Genomic DNA, 12,032 nt, shown 5'->3' with positions numbered 1-12,032 from the left:
TGTTTTGTGTGTGTTGTATTTTTACAGAGTCCAGTCAGGTTCGTATCTGAGTACGGGTTGGTTTACCTTAATTTTGGCTATGGATGCCTGCTATGGAATTCACGTCTATGGGATGATAAATGACACCTACTGCAAGTAAGATCACAGGAAATTATTTTCATGCATCTACAACTCTGATGTCTTGCCAAAATTTCACAATTGATTTCAACATCATAAATTCAAAAAATGGATCACGAGGTCATTTCCCAGTGTTTTACGTTGATGTGACACTATTGTCTGCATATTTAGTCCTAATATGGCATTTGCTGTTGATAAAAAAAATTACAAAAATCTAACATCAGATGTCATAAGGAACTTTTTTTAATCCAAGTTCTTTTGCAATTTCTGAATTAGCTGGAAACAAGGTATGTTCATACTTTTCTGACAAAATATACTTACTTCTACTGTTAAAACAAATCTAGAGAAGAAATACAAATATACAGGTTCTCTGAATACCAAATATACCTGGAAATGAAAGAAACTGATTAGCCCAGGGTAGTTACTCAAAATTACATTTCACCACGATGGAGCAACCTACTGGAACTTTCTAGGTTATATATGGCTTGCTTTGAGTGGTAAGGGGTTTCTAATTAGATAATAAAACAAGTTCTGTGAGCTTTATCACAGTAAACTGACATAAATTCCAAGCAACTACTGTTAGTGAACTTACAGTGACAATGAATTAATCCTATTGTCCGAAGTATAACTCTAAACACGATTTTTGAAAGTCCAAATTAAATGCTTTAATCTGCAGTGTATGGTAGAAAAATATAAAATGTAACTATTTCTCATTCAGAAAAGCAGGAAATGTCATAAACAATGTATGATGCTAGTGCAAACCTATTCTTCTGTACCTTGGTTGTTTCAAGTCCTGCATATAACCAGTCCAAGTGGGTCCTCAGATCCTGGAGTAAAGCCTTTGTGCAGACCCTCACTACACATTCTGTGTTACTTCAGTGTGGGACTCATTACTGGAAGACCCTAAACAAAAGAGAAAAAAAAAAAAAGAAAAAAAAGAAAAAAAAAAGAAAAGGAATTTGAGTCACAGCTGTTTAATTAGGGTATCTTAACATTAAAGGCTGATTTTTTAGAACTTGCAATCTCACTGATTGAGTCATCCAGATGGAACGAACATATGCTGTTCTTTGTTTATGAAAACACAGTAGACGCCCTGAGATGAGGGGTGACAGGACTAAAGTTGTCCTCACAGAGTTCAGTCAGGCTGGCATTGCATAGCCCTGATGTAAAACCAGTGAACAGCATGATAGCACTTCGGTCTGTTGGCAACAGAGAAGGATGGGCTTCCTGAAAGCTGCAGTACTGACTGCATTACCTACTTATAATGTGTATTATTCTTTTAAGTGCCTTGTTCAGCCAGTTCAAGAACCAGTTCCAACAGCTGGGACTATCCAATGAGAAGACTGCTTGAGGATGGAGCCTCATGGACTGAGTTCTCCCAGGTTAAACAAAATGTGCAGTCCCCATAAGAGCCAGCCCATCAGCTTCTTACTGACTGATAAGATCAGTGTATGTTGAGATACTCTTAACTTCATTTTCTGCAGGAAAATTCATAGAAATCATGCAGTAATGAAAGCCCATATATAATTTAGCAAAGGAGCTCACATGCTGACACGTGGAAAGGATTACAGATAATTCAGGTGCAGTATATATTCATGTTTTTCATGGAAATAATACTGAAGTGTATCTTTTTTTTTCCCCCAGGTCAGAAGGCTTTCGTAAAGTTCCCTACCACTATTACGAGCCAGGAAGAGATGAGTGTGAAGAATACTTTCTGCATGAAAATGCTCCGTATGGAGGCCACAGGTTTATCACAGAAAAGAAAGTGTTTGCTAAATGGTCCAAGAAGCATACAATAATATTTACACACCCCAACTGGACAGTGTCCTGATACTGGTTTTCTTAACGCTCCCTTAACAGCATATTACAAAAATGTCTCAGTTTACAGTAATTTTGCTTACACCCGGCTGGCCTTTCTCAGCCTAGGTAACACTAAACTAAAAACTAAAAGAAGACAAAGATGGTGATGGTTCAGCTGTTAAGCAAAATTAATCATCTGTGGAAAGTAGATACATTGTTATTTCTTAGGGTTTTACTCCACACAATGCACTTTATACTTTAACTGGATTTTACTTCAATGCAGTAGCAGTTAAAGACAGATGAGATTTCCTGTATATACAGGTGCACACAGAGAACATGGTGGTCCTTTAAAACTTGTCCATCATCTTAATTAATTAAAATTAGTATTTGTAGCTCATTTGCAGTACTGCAGCACTAGTTCCATTTGCAGTATTAGTAGAAATTTTCCACAAGATATACAAGGAAAAATACAGACCTCCAAGGTCTGTGAGTGAGTAAATTTTAAAAACCATCTGAATACATTGATACATGTGAGCACTTGCATATATGGTAAAATTAGAGATGAGCTAGACATGGTTCTTGAACTGCACATAACTTCTGCATGAGAAGATATTATTTACTCAAGGCTCCTGATTAATTGATAACTTCTGAAATGCAGCTCCCTTCCACCCTGTTCAGGCTGCATCATCTTGAACGATGTGTTTTGTACTTTTTGAGGCTGTTATACCACAGTTTAGCTCCAGCAGCATGGCACTTGGCAAAGACTGTTTTGCAGCCTATGCTGAACCAAGCCTGCTATCAGTACCCAAGCTGGTTACTGTAGATCTGTCTCACAAACATCTCCATTTACTCCAGTTGTGCCTTTGAGCTGCTCCAACATCCAAATCCCAGTACTTTGACAGCATTTCCCATGCAACCATCCTAACTTTTTAATTTTAAATCTCCACTTTCTCCATCTTTAAAAGCAGGACAGTATCTATCTACCTCACAAGGGAGTTGTGAGGATTAATTTAAGTCCATAAAGCACTTCCCTGAGGAAGAATGCTACGGAGCATTTATTCTTAACACAGGAACAGTGGTGCTTGTCATTTATTCTTGTCTGTTGGGTATTTGAAGAAAGTGTCCAAAATCTGGTGTTGTTCTGGTGGCATCCACATTCCTGCTGAGGATAACATGTAATATTGAGCTCTCTCAGCTTGTATTGCTTTAGATGGAGTTGAAAGAAATCACCACCTCACAGTATTATCTGCACATCAAGGGGCAGTTCAAGAATTATAAAATATACTCATCTCTAGTTGAAATACAGATTTCCAACCTTACTCTCACAGAAAGTTTTCAACTGCAGCAGACTCATTTGTAATATGATCATAATTCAATTACACATGTGAGTTTTATTTAAACTGTATTTAAATTAATGCTTTAAGTTTAGAATGTGTCCTACAAATATTTTAATATCTAGAATGTCAGATTCAACACTGTAATAGCCAATACTGTGAACACTTGAAAGAATTACGTGTGGAACATGACACACAGGGTTTACTCACACTACTTAAACATTAACTAACAGGAAACTTTGTATGCTTTTGTAAATCATGAAAAAGGGAAAGGAAAAAGCTATTTTTACATGTAAGTATTTGTATACTGACTATTTCCTATTGTAAATTTGTATATATAAATTTATATTTTATATGTTCATGGCATATATATTCTCTCATTAGCAGCTGCAACTCTTAGTGTTCCATCTCCTGATCATTGGTTTCTTGTTCCTGTTGGTAGATAATTCCAGGGTATCATCTCTCTTGCCTCTTCTATTTTCTACTGTAAATGCAGCTTTCTGGTTTTATTTTTAATATAGCTCAGCTTTCACTGCTTACTTTAGGGCTGTAAGTGTTCATGCTGGTTGTCAGACAAAGGCTGGAGCTATGCTTATGATCCTGGATAAATGTCTATATTCATATACAAGCTCTTTCCCAGACTTCTGGTGTGACTTGATATCTCACCTTCCTGTTTGGTAAAGGAGAACAATAATATTTTCCTACTCCCTGTCTTGACTGACTTTCTTGTAAGCTCTTGAGATGGATGCTCTCATTTGCAATCTATTTGTATAATGCCTTGCTGAAGAGGTGCCCAAAGTTTCTGAAGGCTACAGGCTATGCTATAATATACACATAATTTGAAGTGGCTGCTTCTTGTCCCTGGAGTTTAAAATCAATCGTAGGCTAATATAGCATAGAATGAAATCAAGAAGGGGAAGGGTCATGGATGGATGAAGAGTTGTAATAGCAAAATACAGTGAGCTAGATTTATCGCCATATGCATATGCATCTCTTCAGCTGAGATGGATGGCTGGATAGATGGAAAGCTAATAAAAAAAAAAAATTCTAATGCAGGATTTGAAGAATGCAGAACATGCAGAAATAGGGAGAATGTTCCACACACATTGTACAGGGCACCCTGGGAAAACCTATGGCTCCCTTGTGGGAAGAGGAGCTGAAAAGAACATCAGTCAAATTGAACCCGTATTTAGAAGGTCTTTGGGTTAATAGAAGGGTACTGTAAAAGTGCTGCACATGAAAGTGCAGTTGGGCTGGACAGGCTTACATGAGAGGTGGCCTCATGAAGCAGAGTCTTTCTACCCAACAAACACAGCATAAGGATTCTGCCCAAATTGTGTTCACATGCAAGGCAGCTTTTAAGTCTGAGAAAGTTTTTAAGATAATTAAGACTTGCCAAATCACCATAAATCTGTTGTAAAATCTGTGCTTCATACTGAAGCTTCTTGTAGAGCTGCTTACATGCTGTATGAAACAATATCTCATGCAAAGGGTAGCTAAGAAAAATACAGCTCTAAGAACAGCTAAATGTGCAGCAAAATTGAGAACATCATTAGAGTGCAGTTGTCACAGAGCAAAATAAAAGTGTTGCTCTCTGCTTGGATCCACAGTAAGAGCAGATCCACTTTTAGAAACATTGCAGCAGACTTCATTCACACTTGAGTAAATGAACATCAGTTCCCTTATTTAAATGAGCCCGTCTTTAGTATAAACTAAACACATATTTGCATGATTTTTATTATATGAGTAAGGAACTGTGACCACTGTGTTAAAGATGATTCTACAAAGAAATAACTGCTGAAATCTGTTAAAGATCAGCACTGTGGTACTGAAGAAAGAATCTCAGTACTTGGTTGTGTAGTAAGAGACCTTGATGATTCACCTCTGACATCAGTTAAGACATCAGCTGAGAATCATTTATTAATTCTTTAAAATAAACCCTGCTACAGTTCACCTGAATGTAATCAGATCCTAACTGCTTATTCATTCAAACAGTCCTAGTTAAATCAACTACTCATTTATAAAACAGGCAGGGAGTTTACCTGAGGTTTTCAAAATAGATCTGCATATTACTGCTAACAGAAGAAAACTCACGAATCATTTGGCATTTTTATCCATCATCCAGCTAAGTAGTCACCAATGTTTTTCTTTTATAATGTAGTTATTTCTTTTAAAATACCCATTTTGAAGGGGGGGGTGGGGGGTGGGGAAGCATATATTGTTTGGGTTGCTGTAGGCTTGGTACTAATAAATGTTTAAATTTTAATACACTTTATGTTTTATGTTGCATTACCATCTGATATTTTTTTCAAGGAAAAAAAATTAAATAGGAGCAGAAATTTTCCTAAGGAAAAAACCAAATCTTTTTGACTGGCTAATTACTAATTCACAGGTAATTAACTAAGTAACATAACAAATGGGTTTTGTTTTTCCAAACAGACACAGCAGACATAATCCCAACTTTTTCATCCCCACTACATGTCCAGAGCGCATGCCTCTGCTTATAACAAGGCCCCTTCACAGAAAAAAAAAAAAAAAAAAAATAGTCTATGTATCCAGCCAAATTCCCTTTCCATCTGGGCTGGGAGGCTCCATCTGCAGACTGTTTGTATCAGTTACATCAGTAAGCAGGAAGGACTGAGGAAGAGCTCTACTTAGGAGCAGATGGTGTTCCAACTTCTAAAAAATGCCCCTAAAGGGCTCCAGGAGAGGAGTACCCATTAATCTCTTCTGGAAATACTTCACTGAAGTATCTAATTTCTTCAAATGTGTTTAGCTCCTGTGTAAAACTATTGTCCTCTCTCCAGTAGGAATTACCAGCAATGGGAAAATATGCCCTTTACAGGAAAAAAATAGAGGAAAATTCGTGTTGCTAAAGATTTCTGTGTAAACAGCACCAGGGATGAAGAAGTCAGCCTGACACAAATTATCTGAAGACTCACTGATTTAGGAATCTCTGAGGACTCAATTCAAAATTAATGGAAATCACTTTGGCCAGTTCATGAACACAGCACCCATCCCAGTAAATCTTTGCACTCTTGGGCACTAAGGTAAGCAGTGGTTTGTCTGAGAAGTACCATGTGCACGTAACGCATTACATAGTTAATAAAGAGGAGCCCATCCAACACTTGGATGGCTGATGCAGATGGTCTTTGTTTATCTGCTCATGGGCTGAACAAAAGTAGGACCCCATGCAAAGACAGCTGGCAGCAGAGTACAGATGCTCAACCAGAGGACATGTCTAGTAAGTAAGAATTAAATAAGTAATCGCTCATTAATTATAACTGGATGGTATCCTTAGTAGGTAGAAAATCAGAAGCACTCTGCTTATTGATACTTATATTTTGCTGACATATTTTTTCTGCATGTATCTCAGAAATAGTATATGTTTTTAGTTGGACTTGAGCAAGTTTGGGGTTTGTTTATGACGAACCATAGGGTACCCACAAGACTGAAACTCTGTGTTAATGCCAAAGAATCACACGGGAGCTGTCTGTGGGCATTGTGATGTACTGCGTACAACAGAGAGTCATATATTTACTTAAAAAGTCCTGTTTTTCCTGACTAGGTGTAGTTATTTTGACGACAAAGTGTTTCATTTTCAGCAGATGTGTCTCATTCTGTTCCCTCTTTCCTGAGAGGACACACAGGGATGTGACTTAACCATGGGGGAGTGAAGAATGATATGGTAAATAATCAACCACCAGATTCACATCTATTTTTCTGGCTATTACTGTGATGTATAGCTAATGACACAGAGAAAAGCAAGGGTTTTGTACACCTTGTATTGCATAATCTACAGAAGCTTCATGTGTCTATTCTGGATTAGAGTTTCCTAGGCAAACCCTCCAGAAAGGGGCTGAAGAAGAAAGAGGCCTCTCTCCATTGAAAGAAAGGGCTTCTGTGGAAGCCATAATAACCTGCATGGCATACCTGGGCTTGCTGCTTCAGCTTTTGTAGGCTCCCCACCCAGCCACAGCCCTTTCCAGCTCCATTGGATGAAGCATATTCTCCAGCTGATTTATGCAGCCTGTGATGTGCACAAAGTCTGCCCCGTCCTCCCCTTCTGTGGGGCCAGGGGAGCAGTGATGCTAACCTAGGCGTGAGGATTGACAGGTGTCAGAGCAGGGATGCTCTCTAGGTAGCAGAATGATCTTGCTTCAGGCATGGTTTCACCTCAGGTGCTGAACTCATTTTCTTTGAATGTGGTGGGAAAGATATCACTGGGTTTTTTTATTGTTTTTGTGATTAACTCACAAAGAGTCACCATTTTATGAGTGTGTTAAACAGCTGGTTTTGTGTCTTTTTTGCATTGCTTGCTGCTGTTTCTGGGAATTCCTCAAGATATGCAGCTGTCAGCATTTGCCACTGCTGTTCTGATTTACTGGCCATAAAGAGACCATAAACTTGAACTAATGCATGTTCTTACCATGTATTATGCATGATGGCATGTTACACAATTTATTCTCGCACTAAAATAATGTAAATTGAGTGTAAACTTAGTTTAAGCAGCAGAAGTAGTGCTTTTTCTTTCTCTCTTATCATGTGTTGCCCAGAGCACTTTCCTGGACCTCTGTAAGTGACATTAGCAGCTGGCAGCAAATAAATTGTCGAAACCAGTCAGGAAATGTTTACTAAATTTGACATCTTTTCACTGGAATATCAGAAATAGTTAAACTTGCTTTTGTGAACCTACTCTAATGCTCAAAATCACAATTCTATGTTCCGATATAAAGAAATCTCACATCTAAGTGTAACACTGCGAATTACTTTATTGACACATAGTGTTAAGATGTTAGCAGGGCAGTGATCACAAATTTTTGACATTTATAGGAGTATCTTCTTAACGGGAACTGCACATGTAGAAGATTGGTTGAGATGCCTGTAGTTTTTTCATATTGTTGCTGCTGAAAATAGTATTTCTGAGGATGGCCAGAGGAAAAAAAAAAAAAATTATGTACTCACTGCTTTTTTGGCTATTCATCTATCCCCTCAAACACATATGCAAACACAAAAAGTGTCTATAGGTAAAGTCTTTTTTTCCAGATAGTGGCAAGTAAGAACAAATAAGACTATTCTACATGGTAAATATAGGTTATAGTACTTTTTGATTCATGTTTATTCTGTGTATTTCCAAAGCTTATGATTACATTAGTGAGGCAGTAGCTCAGCTGGGTCAGATCTGTAGCCTGACACTGTTGGTGCTAAGGACCTGATCTCCACACCCTGCACCATCTCTAGTTTGGTCCCGTGGGTTGAATGCCACTAGTGACTGGAGCACGTCTTTTAGTTTCATCCAAAGGGAATCTAGTTCACATCCTTAGGACCACTCCGTCATTCAAATTAAAGCTTGTTAAGTGAGGCCACTGTATTGGACTGCCCCACAGGAAAGTGAAATTTCTGCTAGCCCATCTTTTGGCTAGATAGAAGCATTTTCTTGTTGGTTTTTTTTTTTTTTCCCCGTCTCAGGCTTTGCATAGGTACTTTTTGCATAGGCATTTTTCCTTCAAAACTGAGATCTGATTCCTTCTGTCAGATCATGGGAATCAAGGGCTCCTAAATCCTTCTAAAATTAGCATCCAAAGATGCTCCATAGATCAGGAATGTGGTATAAAATGGAGTAATCCATCACGGGTACAGCGTGGAAAGTGCTTAGTTTGATGAAGAGTTAATTCCACTTTTGGATGTGATTTTATCATTAACATGTTGGATGGTTTTTTATATACCAAATCACATATAAAAAATCCCTTCATCACTTTCCCAGGTTATTTTTGTTCTCGTGGCCTTCCAGATGTATGTGTGTACATATGCTTGTGTGCGTGTACATACAGTGTCCAAGCATTCTTCTGTTCTTAGACAGTTGCTACTATATGCTGCTAACATAAACTTACTTAGAAAGTTCATGTTACGCTATTTATTACACGTATTCTTTGGTTGCCTTTTTGTAATGCTGACAAGTGTATTCATAATAGATATCACTGTAGACTTAGAAAACTTTCATACTATTTATACTTATTTTAGATGTTCTGCCATGTGTTTTCTTGCTATGTGCTACTTAGTTTTTGCTCCCATTTGGAGAATGTGCTTCTATGTACTTGCAAAATTGTGCCTGGGTTATTTTAAAATATGAATAAATGCGTAAGATTTGCCAATTGTCTGACATAATTTATACAAGATTTTGTGCTAAAAAAACTTTATTCTTATTTATGTATATGCCACTATATTAATACCTGACAGTTCACTGAACTCAAAGATCTATGTTCTAGGAAGTATTATAATCTGCTGCACACAAACATAAACTATGCCTAAATTATTTCTTAATTGACTTTAAAGACATTTTAAGGCATCTATCCTAAAAGTAATGTTGGCTAAACTCAGCCACAAAACCTACACTTATGATAGCTCATGTTTTAATTTCTGCATGTTAAAACATGCATTGCATGCACACATGCACACAGAAACAGAGATCTGTAGGAAAGGTACATTGGGTCATATCCAAAAGGGTAGATCCTCCAAGCAGTCTCAGAGCATAGCACTCTCAGAAGTCAAGTCACTGGAACCCCCAGGAGTGGACATTCAGCACATGCTTGAGAGCGCTGTGTAAGACTGAAGGGCTGTGGGAAAGATCACATTTCCTGAGGAGGTGCAAACCTCTACCTGCAGGTACGATGCTTACAAGGGTATTGGGAGGACCTACAGAACTTCTCTTCCATCATGCAGTGGACCCTATGATGCTAAGAAAGGAAAGGAACTAAGACTCCTTTAGCCTCTAACTAGCCTCTAGTTTTCCTGTTTTATTGTCCAGCTAAGAACATGCTTAAAAAGCAACAGGCTTCAATGTATACATTTCAACTTGGTCTGTATGTGCTGAATTAAACACATAAAGACTAACTGGCTTTGTGAAAGGACTGCAGATTCCAGGTGTGTTTGTCAGCACTGACATTTATACTGCAGTGACCATTACCATCTAATTCTGGGCCAGAGTCTGCTGCTCAGGTGCTCATGGCACAGAGTTTTGTTTCCTTACAATCTGGGCTATTTTGTCAGCCACCACAATGAGGGGAAGGAAAAAGAATTTCTGTGGTAAGACTAAAACTAAATGAAGGAAAGAAATGCCATTCACATGCTCAGCTTTGAGGGTCCTTCAAATCTGATATGCTGCCACGGGGCTTGTTAAGAATTTGTGTGTTATTTTTCAGACATACTCTGAATTTACCATAATGTTCCTTTCAGAACCATTACAGAGTGAGCTGTGAATGCATATTAATAGCATGATGTAATATGGATTTATTTCATCCTTTTTCCATGCAGGACAGTTGGGTTTGTGTATTAGTCTTGGAGTACATTCATACTTAATACTAATGGCATGGGATATGAATATGAATTTATTTGATTATTTGTCATAGAACCAGATACTCAGGTAAAAAAAATAGTTTAATTGTTGATCTATCCCCCCTTAGACCTTTTCAAACCCTTGTAGAATAGCCAGCCTATCCCCCTGAAATTTTCGTTCTTGTGGATTTACATTTGCATCTTATTTTATTAGCTTGCACCAGATCACCCCGTAATCCTTGTCAACTAGTCTCAGTGATCTTTTCATTACCAACTTCTTCCTTAATGACTGAGTCTTCTACAAACTGTTGGGTTTTCTTCCAAATTGTTTATAAAAATGTTAACTAGAGTATGCCCAGGAAGCTATCCCAGCAGAATACCTGTTCTGTGATCATTCCCCATTTAAATTCACATTTTGAAATGTCAGTTAACCTGTTTTCCATTCATTTAATGTGTGACAGGTCAATTTTGTATTATCATGGTTTCTCAACGCAAATGTCGTGAATACCACATCACATGTCATATAGAATCAAAGTATATCAACAGAGTTGTGTTTTGCTTGTAGTCACAATTGGAAAAAAAGACAGCAATTGTGTTTGACAGTATCTGTTTTCCATATTGCACTTAGATTGGCATTTACCATATTTCTGCTCTTTAATTAGTCAGTAATTGAGTCCCCTGTCAGGCATTCCATTACTTTGCTCCAGATCAATTTCAGACTGACAGGACTGTAATTATCTAGGTCATTAAGTTTATCCTTCTTAAATATTAGCACAACATAAGTTTTATTCCAGCTTTCTGGAGCTTCCCCAATTGTTCCAGGATTTAGCAAAAAACAGTAATAACAATAGAGATTCCTCTGTCAACTCTTTAAAAACTCTTGGATACAAGTTATCCGGACTTATCTTTGCAAATATTTCTTACTTCAGTGGCTTCCATTCAATGTTTTTTGGGTAGGTTGTTTTTGGGGGTTTTTTTTTGTTGCCTGGTAGTTCATCATCCTCATAGAGCATCACCAGTTGTCTATCTTTTCCTTAAATACCAAACACAAATACTTATTGAACACTTCTTTCTTGTATTCATTACTCTTAGAAAATCTTCCACTTCAATCTGATAAAGAACTGGTACCATTGTCAGGATTCCTAATGTATTTGAAAAATATTGTCCTGAATTCTCTGGCCATAAATTTCTCCTTACAACTTGGCTACACTTATTGGAGGAATTATTTATGTAATTCCTTACTTCTACTCTATATTCAGTGTTATCAACTTTCTTTCTTGATTTCATTGATTTAAAATTATGAAGAGACTTTCATTAACTCTGAGCTAGGTGTTTTTTAAACACATAAAGCTTTCTTTCCTAATTTTGCAGCTATTAAATAAAATATTTGTATTTTCCAATTACTGATCTGTTCTCTCTCCAAGCTGATTCTCCCTTACAATAATTTTA

At 37.4% G+C, this 12,032-nt stretch overlaps 1 protein-coding gene across 2 annotated transcripts in view; it reads left to right on the top strand.

Moving 5' to 3' along the window:
- The window catches only part of ST6GALNAC3 (ST6 N-acetylgalactosaminide alpha-2,6-sialyltransferase 3), a 228,557-nt gene extending 219,154 nt beyond the window's left edge, over positions 1 to 9,403 (top strand). For both annotated transcript variants that reach the window (XM_027788328.2, XM_055815663.1), the window contains exons 4-5: positions 28 to 135; positions 1,762 to 9,403. In XM_027788328.2, coding sequence (XP_027644129.1) covers positions 28 to 135; positions 1,762 to 1,948 — 295 coding nt within the window. In that variant the 3' untranslated portion in view covers positions 1,949 to 9,403. The remainder of the gene's footprint in view (positions 1 to 27; positions 136 to 1,761) is intronic.
- The last annotated feature ends 2,629 nt before the right edge of the window (positions 9,404 to 12,032 follow it).

Source organism: Falco peregrinus, chromosome 10 (assembly GCF_023634155.1).
Source record: "Falco peregrinus isolate bFalPer1 chromosome 10, bFalPer1.pri, whole genome shotgun sequence".
Classification (NCBI taxonomy): Eukaryota; Metazoa; Chordata; class Aves; order Falconiformes; family Falconidae; genus Falco; species Falco peregrinus.
This window is presented reverse-complemented; position numbering and strand designations above follow the sequence as displayed.